The sequence below is a fragment of the Tursiops truncatus genome, chromosome 7 (assembly GCF_011762595.2).
Source record: "Tursiops truncatus isolate mTurTru1 chromosome 7, mTurTru1.mat.Y, whole genome shotgun sequence".
NCBI lineage: Eukaryota > Metazoa > Chordata > Mammalia > Artiodactyla > Delphinidae > Tursiops > Tursiops truncatus.
Window position 1 is genome coordinate 50,926,347 of NC_047040.1, and position 17,396 is coordinate 50,943,742.

Sequence of the window (17,396 nt, forward strand, 5' to 3'; positions counted from 1 at the left end):
GAAGGAAGGAATATTGTGATCTGTGGAAAGAACAGAAATTTTGGAATCAGACAGATTTTAGTTTGAATTCCTGCTCTGCCACTTGAGAGCTATGTGACTTTTGGCAGGTTGATTCAATTCTTTAGGATTCAGCTGTGTTATTTGCCAAATAAGATTTAAAACATTTACCTAGTAAATGGTAAATAGGGTGATTATAAAAATTAAATGAAACCATCTACCTAAAAAATCCAGTTAATGTTAGTTCTTTCTCCTTTCTTTCCATCAACATTGTACATGCTATTAATGGAAGTCAATGCCTCTCTCTGGTATAATTTGAGGACTGACAGCAAGTCTACCTGAGCAATTCTCTAGGCAAAATGCAGTTTAGATGAAGCACAATGTCTACACTGCTCATGACTCTTCATTTTAACCCTTTATTTCTGCCCATTAAGAATCAGAAGAACTTAGGTTATGTACTGACCACTGTTCTAGTTGGGAAGAATGATATGATTCAGACTTATTCTCTCTGACTTGTCATCATGAGTAATTTACAAAATTCATGAATTTAAGCAACCATTTTCTGAGTTAGAATTCTCATTCAACACCAGTGTAAAATGAATTGTCAACTAAGGACATAAAAATCAGCCCCCAATTCTACTTTCACTAATATGAAATAGATGTATTTTTCAATTAAGTGTGAATGTTCAATGTTTCTCTCTTCCCAAACTAGTTTATAATGTAAACTTAATTGTTAAGACTATACTGTGGCAATAAGTAAGATGAATTGATGAAGGAAGTAATATTTATAGGAGGCAGAGATTAATGAGACTAAAAACAGGAAACATGTATAATCAAGTTTGAAAGTTAGAAAGATAATAATTTTAAATACTTATGAGATAATCTATAATTAAAATTCAGCTCTTATTTCCTAATTTAATTATTTTTACAATTGCGCTTCATATTCTATATTATCGTAGTAGATATAGAATATTGCTTTTTAAAAATCACAGGTAAGTCTGTAAATCTTAAATATAACTAATAGGAAATACTTAAGAAAATAGGTGATTTTCTTTCTAATAACAATTTTCTTTATTAAAACAATGGATTTCTGGGGTTACAAAATCTGGTTTAACTTCAATTGCTATTCAGTTCATGGTGTTTAATTCCACAGTCTCAGTGGGGACATTGGAGGCTCAGTCCCAGTTCAGCCTCTAATATAGACCTTTAATGAGGTAATTTCCTTCCTTTTAATGACTCACAATTAAATGCACCTATAAACACAGTGCAGCTAGTTATATCAACTCTCCTTAGTTCTAAAAATTATTTCTGCTTCAGTCATCCAACTGTGAGGCATTTATTCTTGGATTGCAATCACTAAAGGAATGTTAGCTCATTATTATTTTCCAGATTCAATACCTTAAACAATGTATTTAAAGTAATAAGTTCAGTAAAATGCCATTTATTCTGTATTTTACTGTATATTAAGACTTGTAATAGGCACAGCACATACATCAACTTTAAATTTCTTTTAAAATCCACAGGGGAATGATCACTAATTTTATTTTCATGGAAACTGTGCCTGAGAGGGTAAATAGCTTATTTGCCTGAGGATTAACAAGGCTTAAAATCAGGATTCTCTGATTCCACAGTCTCTTTCCACTATTCCCAATTAACTCCTCCAAATGCAAAACTAGTGAAATTCAATTCAACAGACAAATGCCAAGTTCCTACTATGTGCCAAATACCATGATGGGTTATATGAAAGGAGCAAAGATGAATAAGACTGTGCCTTTAGCAATCATGAGACTCAACAGTGTCACCTCCACTGTTAGACCCATGGACCTACAGTGGCTTCCTGTTGCCTTTTATTCAAAATCTTAATTCATCAGCTCTAATCAAGGTAGCTTATCAATTCTTTCCCATACTCCACCTTCAATCTCACTTCACTTGACCCTCCAACACAATTGTACTATTAGCAATTCAATTTCCATACAGGCCTCTATAGTATCATTCCATATTTACTCTTTCTATTTAGAATCTCTCTGTTTCCAACCTTGCATTTAGCTACCAATCTTTGTCCATCCTTCTTCCAAGATCCACTGCCACCAAATAGGTGTCCTATCTGCCCTTCTGTTCTGTGAGTTTTCATCAAGTATGCATGCACTTTATATTCTTCTGCTGCTTTGTGCAAGGTCTTTGTTTCAAGTGTATGGCATAAAACCACTAAGAGCAAGTTCCACATCACTTTGGATCCTCTATTCTTACCATCAAGTACCACCTACTTACAGCGCTCTCCAATAGAATTTCCTGTGGTGATGCAAATATTTTGTATCTGTACTGTTCTATAAGATAACCACTTGCCACTATTGAGCAGTTGAAATGTGGCTACTGCAACTGAAAAAGTGAACTTAATTTTACTTAATTTTATTTATTTTTAATTTAAATAGTCATATGTGATTATCATATTGAACAATGCAGTTAAAGTGTTGTGCAAAATGTGAGTAATGAATAAACTATCAAACTACCTAAATGGACTTATAACAGTAGAGAAATTTTATTAAAACCATCCAATTGATAACAACAACAAAAAAATCAATGTATATGAAGCAGTGCTCTGGATTTTACGTGAAAGCATTTATTCTTTCATTGCTATTAAGTTTAATTGTATAGTCATAGAATATATGTATCATGAAGAACAAACTTGATAAATTCTTGGAATCTCTTCTAAATCTCTAAATATAAAAACTAAGTTCAGTTTCTCTAATGACCAAAGTGAATATTTTCAACTCACAGGTGGAAAATTTTCTAATAGTAGGGTCTTCTACAAAAGTTGTGCTAAAAGACATTTTAGTGTTGTATGAGTTATATGTTAAAAATCACTAAACTGAAATGATTTCATGAGATCCCAAATTGGTAAGGCTGTAAATTCAAAATCCATTTAGAGTTCACTTTTTAAATCATACAAAATTACTTCTTTTCCAATTAACAAGGAAAATTATAATGTCTGAATTTTTAACTTAACAAGCCATGAAACAATCATCAGCCTCATGAAGAATCCATTATGCACAACTAAGGGAGGTAAAATAGGGAAAAAATTATTTAAAATTCATATAACAGTTTTATATATTGATTTATACTGTGTGCAATGAAAATATTTATTTTTTAGAAAGACAACATTGACTCTGCTTTTTGATATGATGGAATCTTTGTTTAATTTAATAGCACTGGCTCACTGAACTGGAAATTTTAGCAATGGTCTTTGCTGCTGCCATTCATGATTATGAGCATACGGGAACTACAAACAATTTTCATATTCAGACAAGGTAAGTTAGATAAAGGATTAACTTTTCTAAGTTAAAACTTGAAATTTATTTTTCTGAATATTACTTATTTTTAAGAGGATCTCAAAATAATAATGAAGATGTCTAATAAGAATGGATTTTAGCAAAATGCCTTAAGCTTGAAACACCTCAATCAGCAATTCTTATTTATCAAGAATCTTGTATTTTGGTGGCATATTTAGCAATTTAAAGAACATAAAAATGTATAAGATAATTTTTCTTTGCCCAGAACTTGCACTAAACTATCACACAACTCAGACATTTATTCACTGGGACAAATCTTACAATATTATTGTTCACGGCCTCAGTCTGGTGTCATTACATATTTGAAAGTAATGAAGTTCCGCTTCTGAAAAAAAATCTAAAGATCAAAGAAATCTTATTTCCAGGTTAGCATGCAATATTAAATTTAAACTAATTAGAAAATTGGATTTTTAATTATGGTGATAATGGCAGTTATTAGAATCAAAATACCAGAGTAGAGGTGCATTAGTCTGTTACAAATATTACATAATACTACAGATTGGGTGGTTTAAATAACAGACATTTTCTCACAGTTCTGAAGACTGGACATGCAAGATCAAAGTGTTAGCAAGTTTGGTTTCTTCTGAGGTCTCTCCCCTTGGCTTGCAGATGGCTGACTTCTTGCTGTGTCCTCACATGGCCTTTTTTCTGTGCTTGAACATACCTCAGGGTCTCTTCCTCTTCTTATAAGACATCAGTCATATTGGATTAGGGCCCACCCTTTGACCTCTTTTAACATTAATTATCTCTTTAAAGGCCTTATCTCCAAATACGTCACATTCTAAGGTACTGGGGTTAGGACCATAAACATATAAATTTGGGGGAACACAATTCAGTCCATAATAGAAAGGGGCTCTAAGCTCTTTTTGGCTGAAGAGAGATTTCAGTACCCGGGAAACAGAATTTGGTTTAAGACCCATCAGGATCCAATTCACTTGTTTACATAGGATCCTGCATTTCTATGTCTTTCACTAGTCAGAGATGCTTAAGATGGAGATGTAAGTCGAGAGACTGGTTTCTTTCTGGAACTACTGTAGAGCTCTCTATTCTTGTTGAGGGAAAACTAAACCCAGTTATTTTTTGTTTGTTTGTTTTTTTAAATTAATCGACTTCATTCCTTAGAGTAGATTTAGGTTTACATAAAAATTGAACAGAAAGTACAGAGTTTCCACATACTCCTTCCCCAACCCCACATTTTCACCTAGTGTTAACATCTTACATCAGGTGTGGTACATTTGTTACAATCGATAAACCAATATTGATACATTATTATTAGCTAAAATCTATAGCCTGCATTTTGGTTTGCTGTTTGTGTTATACATTTTATGGGCTTTACAAATGTATAATGCCATGTATCCACCATTATAGTATCATCCACAATAGTTTCACTGCCCTAAAAAGTCCCCTGAGCTTCATCTTTTCATTCCTCCCTCCCTCCTTCCCCCTTTACCCATGGCAATCACTGATCTTAAGATCTCTAGTTTTGCCTTTTCCAAAATGTCATGTATTCAAAATCATGCAGTATGAAGCCTTTTCAAACTGGCTTCTTCTACTTAACAATATGCATTTAAGGTTCCTCTATGTCTCTTCATGACTTGATAGCTCATTTCTTTTTACTGCTGAATAATATTCCATTGCATGGATGTACCAGAGTTCACGTATTCTACTATTGAAGGATGTCTTGGTTTCCTCCAAATTTTGGCATTTATGAAAAAGCTGCCATAAATGTTCATGTGCAGGTTTTTGTGTGGTCTGTTCATTTGTATTTTAAGAGCGATATTTCTAAAAATTGATTTTCCAGCTATAGGAATTTGTTGTTTTGATGTGGGGAGCATGGAACATTTTATTAAAATACTGAACATTTTAGGGCTTCCCTGGTGGTGCAGTGGTTGAGGGTCTGCCTGCCGATGCAGGGGACATGGGTTCGTGCCCCAGTCCGGGAAGATCCCACATGCCGCGGAGCGGCTGGGCCTGTGAGCCATGGCCGCTGAGCCTGCGCGTCCGGAGCCTGTGCTCTGCAACAGGAGAGGCCACATTAGTGAGAGGCCCGCGTACTGCAAAAAACAAACAAGCAAACAAAAAAAACAAATACTGAACATTTTAGAGCTTCAAGGGATCCTACGGTGACTGAGGTCCACATTATAGATCATCTGGTCTAAGCCTCACAGTCTAAGAAAAGAAAACAAAGATCTTAATAGGTGAAATTACCTAACTATATGCACATAGTCAGCTGATGGCAATAGCAGGGTTGAGAAGCTGAGATGAGGGACACTCGCTCTCAATCCAGTCTATTTACATAACTCTGCTCCCATGGGCAGAGACAGACATATGACAGTCAATCTTTTACAGTCTTAAATGGATGGACTTGAAAATTATGGCCCCTTGACAGAGACAGAGGGAGAGTTGAAATTCAAACAATGAAATGTTGGGGAAAGCATTCTTTCTATCCCTAGAGTCTCCCAGATTGACAGAGCATAAAGTGAAAAGGAAGACCTTGAAGTCTGGTTGTACAGCAGGGATGTTATTAACCTACACTTTTGTAGAGTATAGAGATGTCCTGTTTTCATTTGTGTTAAATATCAAAGGAAAGGTAAACTATGCAGATCATTTTTGCTTAGCAAAGGCTCTTCTATATCCACCAAATTCATAATAAGTGGGATTTTAATTAAAGACATCTCATTACTGAGCCGGGCCCAGTGTAGGACCACAGTTTTAGGAATTGGAGAAGGGAGCAAGTGATTTGCTTCCAATAAATATTTCTTGCTCTTTCTATTTTGAAAAGTAAAGGCAATGGACTGACCTCCAGCAGCAATATTAAATTATCACTTCTAGAGTTCTCCTTTTACCATTGATTTACAACTGGATGAAGAGTCCTAATGTACTTATACTTTAGACTGCAGAGAAGGAAAAGGAGATGGAGAAAAGAAGGAGGAGAAAGAGCAGAGAGAGGAGGAGGATGAAGAAGAACACACTTTTTACCATTTTATATTAAGAAACTCTGTATAAACACTGGGGAAGGTCTATTATTTTACTTATTTTCTTATATATTGTCTATCAGGATCAATTATTTAATAGATTAATTCTACAAGAACTTGAACATTTTATGAACAAAAAAGTTGTAATGATCACAAATGCAACAATATGATGTGCTTTTTGAAATTATTGGCTTCACATTTTGTCCAAGTATATATTGGTTTTATGTTACTGATATCAATAATTCTACCATATTTTATATTATTCACTGTTACTTGGATTTAGAGTTGCTTTTCTAATATGGAAACCTACTTACTAGATAATGAAAAATGACTGAAAAATAATTTAAAACATAGTGCAAGGCTAGATTTGAGTTCAATACAGACATTATAATTCATACAATCCTTGAAAGTGTAAATAAATAGAAATAATTTCCTCATTGTGAAAAGAAAATGCCAAGCTACATGTAACCATGGACACTGGGTATTGCTTAGAATCTTGTTCTTTCCATAGCAGTCAAAGATTATCTCAAGCATTAAGACCATTCTGTATTCTCAGCGTCCTTTTGGATTTATGAGACAAAATCACACATAATTTGCTACAAGTAAATCTGGTTAAAAAACACATCTTTGCTTGTTGCTGAGAGAAAGAAATAGTGATACTTAGATCCACATCATGCAATAACCCTGGCAAAACTGCCATGGCTAGATTTGAGATTGTATGATACAAAATATGTGATTTGCAAATCACAGTTTTCCCCATGATCTCAGCAAATTTCTGGAGATACTTGGACAAGATCTATTTAATTTTCTCTCCAACAAGGATTGCATGTATGCTCTCCTAGTTCAGTTTTCTGTGTATCGAGCTATGATTATTGCTAATTAAATTTTAGGCCAAGGCTGGGATGATTAAAAGAAAGTCTATTTTGGGGTTATATGCTATTAGCTAACTACATATGTTATTCTACTTTTATGATAGTGCTAGGAACAAAAGAGGAAGTAATTATTCCACTGCCTAATAGGTCATTTCCCCTATATTGGATTAATAATCAAGCTTGGTTTATCCACCAGACTATTAGATACAGATCTCAAATAGGTTGCTTGCTACAGAAGCCAGATTTCTTAGTTCTTTCTTATATTTGTCATTGTCTACTCTTTGGTAAACTTTCAGTGCTAAGGTCAGTGCTAGATCACTACCCACTGAAAAGCCTGAAATAGTCTTAGTGAGACATTTTTAGTGCTGACAGAATATGTGTCTACAGGAGAAAGGAAAGGTGAGAGGAGTGTGTTGTGTGTTGGTGTAAGTGGTAGCAAAATTGTTACAGGTTTCACCTTGACTTTGGTGCTATTTTTACTGCCTACCTACAAGTTGCCAACTTATTTGCATGGGACACTGCACTGAACATAGTAGCTCTGCTTCCATTCCACACTTGCAAAATGATCTGGCAACTTAAGGGGATCGAGGAAGAAGAAGCAAGGGCTCAATTATACAGATTTGAGAACACTTGGAATATTTCACACTTTATGCTAGAATACCAATTTCAATAGTGCAACTTAAGTACTTTATTTGATGATTAAACGATATAAAAATACAAACAGGTGAGAAATAAAAGCCTTCCCTTAATGAATTCATCATTTTAAAATATAATGCCCATTATAAATTGGTGGTGAAACATACATTTTAAGTTTTGTTTTACATAATGGTTTTCCCAGTTTAACGGTAGAGGACCTATAATACTCAAATCGAATTACAGCATTATAAGAGAAAAAAATAGAATCATAAATAGACCAAATGATTTTTAACATCCCCTCTACCTTCTACCCAAAGTAAATTTAGTCCAAGGGAGTAAGGGTGGTAATCAACTATATAGAATAGGTACAAAAGGATTGGTTCTTTCAGTGATTAAATGAGGATGTTAGGTGAGTTTTTTCTCTCTCTCTGTGTCATATGTAGATCTTGCAGGCATCTGGATTGCAAATTGAAAGGAAAGGCATAAATACATTTAAATTATGATAATACAAGGAGACTAGGCACATGACCAAGTGGGATTTATGCCTAGGTTTGACATTAAAAATTCAATTGAGGTAACCCATCATATCAATAGGCTAAAGGAAAAAACACACAATCATATCAAGGCTAAAGAAAAAAACACACAATCATATCAAGATACAGAGAAAACACTTACCGTAATCCAATAGCTATTCATGATAAAAATATTCAGTGAATTAAGAATAGAGGGAAACTTCTTCAACCTGACAAAGAATATCACAAAAAACCTACAGTTAACGTCATACTTAACAGTGAGAAACTCGAAGCTTTCCCACTAAGATCAGGAATAAGGCAAAGATGTCCCCCCCTCTCTACTGCTTTTCAATATCATATACAGGTTGGGAAGGAAGACAAAACTGTCTTTGTTCATAGATGACATAATGGTCTATGTAGAAAATCCAAAAACTCAACAAAAATACTTCTAGAACTAATAAGCAATTATAGCAAATAGCAAATTTTCATGATACAAGGTTAATACACAAAACTCAGTCACTCTCATATATACTGGCAATGAGCAAGTGGAATTTGAAGTCAAAATTTAATTAAAATTTTATTTAAAAAATTTAAAACTAAAATTCAATAATGTAAAATATCATTTACATTAGCATCCAAAAATTGAAATACTTGGGTATAAATCTAACAAAATGTACAAGATGTATATAAGGCAAACTACAAAGCTCTGATGAAAGAATTCAAAGAAGAACTATATAAATGAAGAGATATTCCATGTTCATGGATAGGAAAACTCAATGTTGTCAAGAAGTCAGTTCTTCTCAACTTGATCTATTGACTTAATGCAATCCCAATAAAAATACCAGCAAGTTATTTTGTGTATATCAGCAAGAAGATTTAATGTGTATATGGGGAGGCAAAAAGACCCAGAACAGCCAACTCAACATTGAAGGAGAGAACAAAGCTGGAGAATTGACACAATCCAACTTCTAGACTTACTATAAGTCTACAGTAAACAAGACAGTATGGTAATGGCAAAAGAACAGACAAATAGGTCAATGGGGCAGAATAGAGAGCTCAGGAATGCACTTACATAAATACATTCAACTGATCTTTAACAAATGAGCAAATGCCATACAATGGAGCAAAGATAGTCTCTTCAACAAATGGTGCTGGAACAACTAGACATCCACATGCAAAAAAATGAATCTGGACACAAACCTTACACTATTCATAAAAATTAACTCAAAATGTATGATAGGGCTTCCCTGGTGGCGCAGTGGTTGAGAGTCCGCCTGCCGATGCAGGGGACACGGGTTCGTGCCCCGGTCTGGGAAGATCCCACATGCTGCAGAGCGGCTGGGCCCGTGAGCCATGGCCACTGAGCCTGCACCTCCGGAGCCTGTGCTCCGCAGTGGGAGAGGCCACAACAGTGAGAGGCCCGAGTACTGCAAAAAAAAAAAAAAAAAAGAAAGTATGATAGACCTAAATGTAAAATGCAAAACTCTAAAACTTCTAGAAGGTAACATAGGAGAAAATCTAGATGATCTTAGGCGTGGCAATGACTTTTTCAATACGACACTAAGGCACAATTCTTGAAAGAAATAACTGATAAACTGGACCTCATTAAAATTAAAAATTTATGCTTTATGAAAGGCGATATCAAGAGAATTACAAGATAACCAAAGAGTAGGAGAAAATATTTGCAAAAGATACATCTGATAAAGGACTATTGTGCAAAATATATAAAGAAGCCTTAACACTCAACAATAAGAAAATAAAGAACCTGATTTTAAAATGGTCCTTAACAGATACCTCACCAAAGAAGATACACAGATGGCAAATTAGCTTATGCAAAGATGCTCCATATTATATGTCATCAGGGAAATGCAAATTAAACGAGATATCACTACACATCTTTTAGAAAGGCCAAAATCCAGAACACTGACAACACCAAACACTAGTAAGGATGTAGATCAACAGGAACTCTCGTGCATTGCTGATGAGAATGCAAAATGGTACAGCCGTATTGGAAGACAGTTTGGTGGTTTCTTAAAAAACTAAGCATGCTCTTACCATGTGAGCCAGCAATCACTCTCCTTGGTATTTACCCAACAGAGCTGAAAACTTATGTCCACACGAAAACCTGCACAGAGGTGTTTATAGCAGCTTTATTCATAATTGCCAAAACTTAAAAGCAACCAAGATGTCATTCAGTAGGTGAGTGGATAAATAAACTGTGATACATCCAGATAATGTAATATTATTTAGTGCTCAAAAGAATTGAGCTATCAAGCCATGAAAAGATATAAAGGTAGCTCACATGCATACTAAAAGGTTCAAGAATTCAATCTGAAAAGGCCACATACTGTATGAGTCCAACCATATGACATTCTGGAAATGGCAAAACTGTGAAAACAATAAAAAGATCAGGAGTTGCCAAGGGTTCAGGGGATGGGAAGGGAAGGATGAATTGGCAGATCACAAAGGATTTCTAGGGCAGGGAAAATACTCTGTATGATACAACAATGGTAGATATATGTCGTTATACATTTGTCCAAACCCATAGAATGTACACCACTAAGAGTAAACCCTTAATGTAAACTATGGACTCTGGGTGATAATGATGTTCAATGTAGATTCATCAATTTCAACAAGTGTACCACTGTGATTGGGGATGTTAATAATGGGGGAGGCTATGCATGTGTGGGGACCAGGGAGTATATGGTGAATCTCTGTACTTTCTGCTCAATTTTGTTGTGAACCTAAAACTGCTCTAAAAAATAAATGCTATTTTTTTAAAAATTATCATACAGTAAAAAAAGAAAGGAAACTAAGTACTTCCATAAGTCTAGGTGTTTAATTATAGGATTTTTATGGATGATATTGTGTCTTATGACTTGAGTAGTTTTCAAAGACACTCATGAGGTCTAAAGAAATCCTCTGCTTGGCATTTTGTTTTTAATTCTTAGGTCAGATGTTGCCATTTTGTATAATGATCGCTCCGTCCTTGAAAATCACCATGTGAGTGCAGCGTATCGACTTATGCAAGAAGAAGAAATGAATGTCCTGGTAAATTTATCCAAAGATGACTGGAGGTGAGTTTCAGAGGAAACCTAGAGGAAATTTAATGTTAGGGAAAAAGTTAAGTGATGTAAACTGAAGAAAACAGATGAAAATCAATCCTTTACTCACAAAACAAACTTAGTTCCCTTTGACTGGATGATTCTGAGAATGATTAGTGCCTAGAAGACGGTTCAGGAGCCAGGCTCTGTTACATGGAGCTGAACTATTTGAAGGCCAATTCAACATCTATATGCATCACAGCCAATCCATAAGATTATGTACCACATAAGAAAAACCTTAAGATACATAACTACATACTCCCAGGAATGGAGCTCTACTCAGCTGTACCAATATGTGGTCCTACATGAATTCAAAATTTTAGCATCACACTGATCCCTTCATATATTACTTTTCTATATGTGTTTATCTTCTCTAAAAATCAAAGAACTCACTATTTGGGGAAAAAGTTATGAATATAACATACTAAAATGACCTAGATGCAAAGGGTAATCTTACATGTTTCTCCAAGGCATCTGTCTTCTTAAAAAGAAAAAAAAAATTACATGAAATGGTATTGCTTATTGCCATGCAGGGAAAAATAACAAGATGCACCCCTACTGCTCAGCATAACATTCCCTCCTTCTTGATCCTCAGGTCACCATCATCCCCTTCATTTGACTATAGGCTTGCCAGATGTAACAAATAAAAATACAGGACATCCAGTTAAATATAAATTTCAGATAAACATAGACATTTTTTAGTGTAAGTATATTCCTAATTTTCTGTGGGACCTACTACTTACATTAAAAAAAAAAAAAAGGAAGCCTTTATCTTTAACTAAGATCTTGTTAAAAGTCAGTTAATGGCCTGAAAAAATTCCTATTCAAATTCAAATGTCAAAGTGTTCTTTAGGTTTGTTTCTGTTTTTGTTTTTTTCTTTAAATCAAGGTGAAAAGAAATGTCCAAAGAAGTAACCTGGAATTAAGATCTGCCTTAAAATACATAAATAAAAGTTTAATTCAGAGTTTAAAACAAGCCCTAATTTCCCATGGTTACTTCTCCAAGTATTAAAACTTCCTGGATTTTCAAGGCTGGAGAAAATATGGGCTCACTTTTGCAACTGTAGAAAAAGCTCTGAAGTCAGGGGAAGGAGGCAATTCAGGCCTCTCATTTTATGCCACAGGAAACAATAGCACAGTTTGGGTCACCAACCTAGGAAGGCCAGGATCTAATTGTGAAGCCACCACTGCTGGGTATGGGGAAAACAGAAGGGCAAAGGTAGAAGCAGGGACACAGTGCAGAGGTGTTTCCTAAGGTCCGAGAGATTGACTGTTTATATCTAGAGTATTAATTTATTTCTTCATCAGTGATTATCATTCCCAGAGGTAACATTTGTATTATTAATTTTATTATTCCTTTGAATTAACGTTTTTCTTCTCAAAGTTATTCTGTTGGTATTTCAGTGTGATTTTTTTCTATTACACTTTGTTCTTTAACATCTTTATTATTTATTCTCATAATTTACTCCTCTAATATTTTATATTTTTGTACAGTAGCTAAGAAGTTACTGTACAAAACATCCTAATTGAGTGTTTTTATAGAATTTTTCTTTTCAGCTGCTCCACAAGGCTTGCAGGATCTTAGTTCCCCAGCCGGGGATAGAACCCGTGGCCCCAGCAGTGAGAGCACCAAGTCCTAACCACTGGACTGCCAGGGAATTCCCAATTTTTTTTAACACATACTATAATATCACATGATTTATGATTTGATTTATCATATGATTTAACACTGTTTCCAAAAAGCTGTAAAAGATTTATTTAATAGTATAAACTTGATACTATTTTACCAAGAATTAAAATATGGATAGCGGGGCTTCCCTGGTGGCTCAGTGATTAAGATTCTGCCTGCCAATTCAGGAGACAGGGGTTCAAGCCCAGGTCTGGGAAGATCCCACATGCGGCGGAACAACTAAGCCCGTGTGCCACAACTACTGAGCCCACGTGCCGCAACTACTGAAGCCCGCGCGTCTAGAGCCCATGCTCCACAACAAGAAAAGCCATGGCAATGAGAAGCCCGCACACTGCAACGAAGAGTAACCCCCGCTCACTGCAACTAGAGAAAGCCCACACGCAGCGACGAAGACCCAACACAGCCAAAAATAAATAAATTAATTAATTTAAATAAATAAATAAAATATGGGTAGCTAGCTTTTTAAGGGTTTGTAGGTTTTCTGTTTGCAAATCTAGTTTTTAAAGTAACTTTAGTAACTATAAATGCAGTAATTTTTAAATTTTGGCAAGAAAAATGTATAAATAAAGTAACATTTCCTTTGTGTACTAGTTTGCCTATTGATATTAGTTGATTATTGACAATATCTAACATTTATTGATTACTGTTAAAAAACAAAGTTCAACTGAGTAAATTTTAAAAATCTTATTGGCTTTATTCAACCCAATTCATGAATTGGGCAGCATCCCATCTAGCAAATGAAAAGGAGCTCCAAATAACTGTACAAAATGGCAGACTTTTATAAGCAGAAAGAGGAAGACAAGGAAGTTATTCTATCAAGGACCTGATTATTTCAGGCAAATTCACCTTCCTTTGGGGGATGACAGGGGTCTGTCACGTGGATTACCTCACTAGTGCTGACCAGGTAATTCCACATTGATTGGTTTAAGTTTCCAATCCTGGGGGAGGTATTAAGTCTTGTTTGGTGATGTGGGCTTAGCACAAGGACTCCATTTTGGGTCTGTTGTCTCTTTTTTAACATCACATCTGCAAAGTACAAAGTATTTATTAAATTTTATAGATTTCATAAAACTTTTGTCTCATTTTTCCTAGTTAACATGAATATTTTGGTACAGTTGGTATTGTAACATGGGTATCTCGTAATTTAGAAGAAAAAATGTAATTGAGAATAAGTATTAACTATCTTTGATAGCTTCCATTCCCTTAATATTTGGGTAAAAGAATTCTAAGCAAGCTATACAATATCATGAACAGTAATCAGAGTATTGTTTTCTTATTGCTCCTATCTAAAAATCCAACTGAATTGAGCACCCATAATTTTCAGCAAGAATCTCCAGTATGTGGTTGTTCTTAAAAACAAATCATTCAATCATACCATCTTTAGGTAAAATATCTTTGACACAAGATCATAATTCAAGTTTAGCATACACCTGTAATTTAGCTTATTCTACTGGCCACAGAATGAAATAAAATATCATTTCCAGTATAAGCGACTTTTTTACCTATCTGTACTGAGCAAGCAATGAATTGTAGAACATGCAAGCCTTTACTGGCATTACTCATCTCCTGCTTACTGTGAGAATGAGTTATTCATTCATAGACTTTGTGATATGTTCACCGTATTTGCAGTGTCTTGGTTAAAATTTTAACAGTACCAGTAGCTCTGTCTATGATATGTAGGATCGAGTTCCCCAGGGCTTAAACAGAGAATTCCCACTCACTTATAGCCTTGGTTTCTCTGGAGTCCTCATGATGGAAGCTCGGTACAGTGGAGTGATCCAAGTGTCAGCTTTGCTAGTGGGAACTCTTGGGGGTGAATCTTATCTCTGCTATGTACTAGCTGTGTGACTCAGCAAACAACTCAATCCCCTCTGGTGGGAAATAGTAGTACCCCCTCACATAAAAGCACCTAGAACACTGCCTTGATTGAAGAAATACTGAATAAATGGTGGTGGCTTTCTTAATTACAAATTCTGCCTTTAGAATAGTTTTTTCTTTAAAATTAGTTAGGATTCTTTCTGATATTATTATTTCTAAAAATAATATTTAGAAATTATGAGTGGGGGAGGGATGTAGGTGTGGGAGGGAAAGCATCCAGTTCTTTAAAAGGAGATGTTGCCCAGCATCATTCACAAATCACTCTCCTGGCAACATCCTAAAGCCAAACTTTTGTAAGCTCTTTTACATTTAAAATGTAGCATCTTTTGTGCTCATACCATTAGAAAAAAATAAAATGTAATTCGCAATATTAAGGAAATATTTCACTTGAGAACAAAAAGGGACCAAACAAACCTTTCTGCTTTTGATGACTCCACAGGGATCTTCGGAACCTAGTGATTGAAATGGTTTTGTCTACAGACATGTCGGGTCACTTCCAGCAAATTAAAAATATAAGAAACAGTTTGCAGCAGCCTGAAGGGTAGGTGTTTTTTTGTTTTTTTTTTTCATGTTAAAGGTATGTGGGCTTGGACTCAGAGGAGACTGTAATTGGTTACTTTGTTCTGATAATTTGAGCATGTCCTTGTTTTGACAGGCTTGACAAAGCCAAAACCATGTCCCTGATCCTCCATGCAGCAGACATCAGTCACCCAGCCAAATCCTGGCAGCTTCACCACCGATGGACCATGGCCCTGATGGAGGAGTTTTTCCTACAGGTGCCTCTTTCATGTTCTGTGTCTATGCAAATGTTTTTGGAAATAGTGACTGTGCATATCGACGTACATCTTCTCTGTAAAGAATCCAGGCCTTGTGACTTGCTATTACCAACTTGGCCACAACACATTCTTGGGACTTCAGGCAGAATTTATTAATCTTTCAAATAAATGTATTAAATAATCCTATGTAGTATAATACACGTTTTAAAGAGGGTCAAGTCTTGGATCTCAGATGCCAATCTCAAGAGAGAAAGAAATTAATAAATGAGTCGCTATCTGCTGTTAAAAGGTAAAATGCTAGGGTTAGGTTTAGGGTTAGGGTTTGCAGAGGCAGCAAATAGCTTTCATCATAAAAAGAGAAAGGGAGGATTTATAACACTTCTGCATACATCTTGCTGGTTAGAATTTAGTTATACATGTATAGTTGCAAGGATGGCTGAGAAATATAGCTTTTAGCTGGGTGAACATGTACCTAACTGCAAAAATCTATTGTTATGTGAAAAAGCAAGCCTGGATATTGTTGACAAAAAATTAATCAATAGCCAATCTAAGAAAGAAATGGAAAATCTTATTTGAGCCAAAATAAAGATTATAACCTGGGAGACAGTCTCTCAGAGAGTTCTGAGAACTGTTCTGAAGAGGTAAAGGGGGAGGCCAGTATATATGTGATTTCGGCAAAAGGGGTGCATGCAATCAAGTATGCATCTCAGTAGAAGGTTGCTGCTAGTCACAAGGAACAGACATTTTAGTTAATGGTTTTAGTGCTTTTCTAAGTATGGGAAGATGCAAGAATCCAAGTTCACAAGAAATTTCTCCTGAAAATATCTAACTATCTGAAGGCCAGTTCTGTCAGTTTCCCCCCAGCACAAAGCACCACATCCTGATCTTCACCCTGAATTCCTTTCAGGGTGTATTGTAAGTCAGCAACTTCAGTGCCTGATGACTTGATTATTGTAGGACTGGATGGCGGGCAACATTCTTTATTTTACAATCTCTCACCTTTAGGTCTTAATTTCGACCAAGATTTGGGAGGCATTTCATGACCAATTTGTTCCATGGCGCTAGGAATACTCATTCCCAGGTTGGGCAAGAATTTCGTTGTTAGGCCACTCAGTGTACTATTACTGGACTAAACCCTGTTAACAGTGGCCAGAAACTTCTGGAACGCCTGTCATACTAGTCTCTTATGGTTCAGGAAATGGTTCCCTCTTGTTGCTTCTTCCCATATCTAGAGTTACACTATTGTAATCATTGATCTTATAGAACTGTATATTTGGTCAATTGTTTCAAGTCACCTAATCATCATTAATTTTATCACAGTCACACATTTAGTAATGCAAGAAACAATAATCTTGTAAAATAGGCAGAATACAAGTACTAAGGTCATAGTGAGTACTTAAGTTAAAAACTTCCATTAGGTGTGACCCAGTATCTCTCCAGGTCATCTGACCAGTCTGCTTTGCACCAATCGCTATCTTTAAGGGAAATGATGCATTGGCATTGTACATAAAGTGCACCAAAGATGTCTGCACATACGAGGTGAGCAGTGGGTCATCTTGACCCCTTACAAGATTGCAAAAAGCAATGTTAATTTCTAAGGAGTTATATG

The 17,396-nt window shown here is 35.5% G+C and overlaps 1 protein-coding gene across 10 annotated transcripts in view; it reads left to right on the top strand.

The window, feature by feature from the left end:
* PDE1A (phosphodiesterase 1A) overlaps window positions 1-17,396 on the top strand; it is a 353,371-nt gene that overhangs the window by 267,115 nt on the left and 68,860 nt on the right. For all 10 annotated transcript variants that reach the window (XM_073807514.1, XM_073807512.1, XM_073807513.1 and 7 more), the window contains 4 exons: window positions 3,202-3,302; window positions 11,291-11,416; window positions 15,451-15,552; window positions 15,667-15,787. In XM_073807514.1, the coding sequence (XP_073663615.1) occupies window positions 3,202-3,302; window positions 11,291-11,416; window positions 15,451-15,552; window positions 15,667-15,787 (450 nt within the window). The remainder of the gene's footprint in view (window positions 1-3,201; window positions 3,303-11,290; window positions 11,417-15,450; window positions 15,553-15,666; window positions 15,788-17,396) is intronic.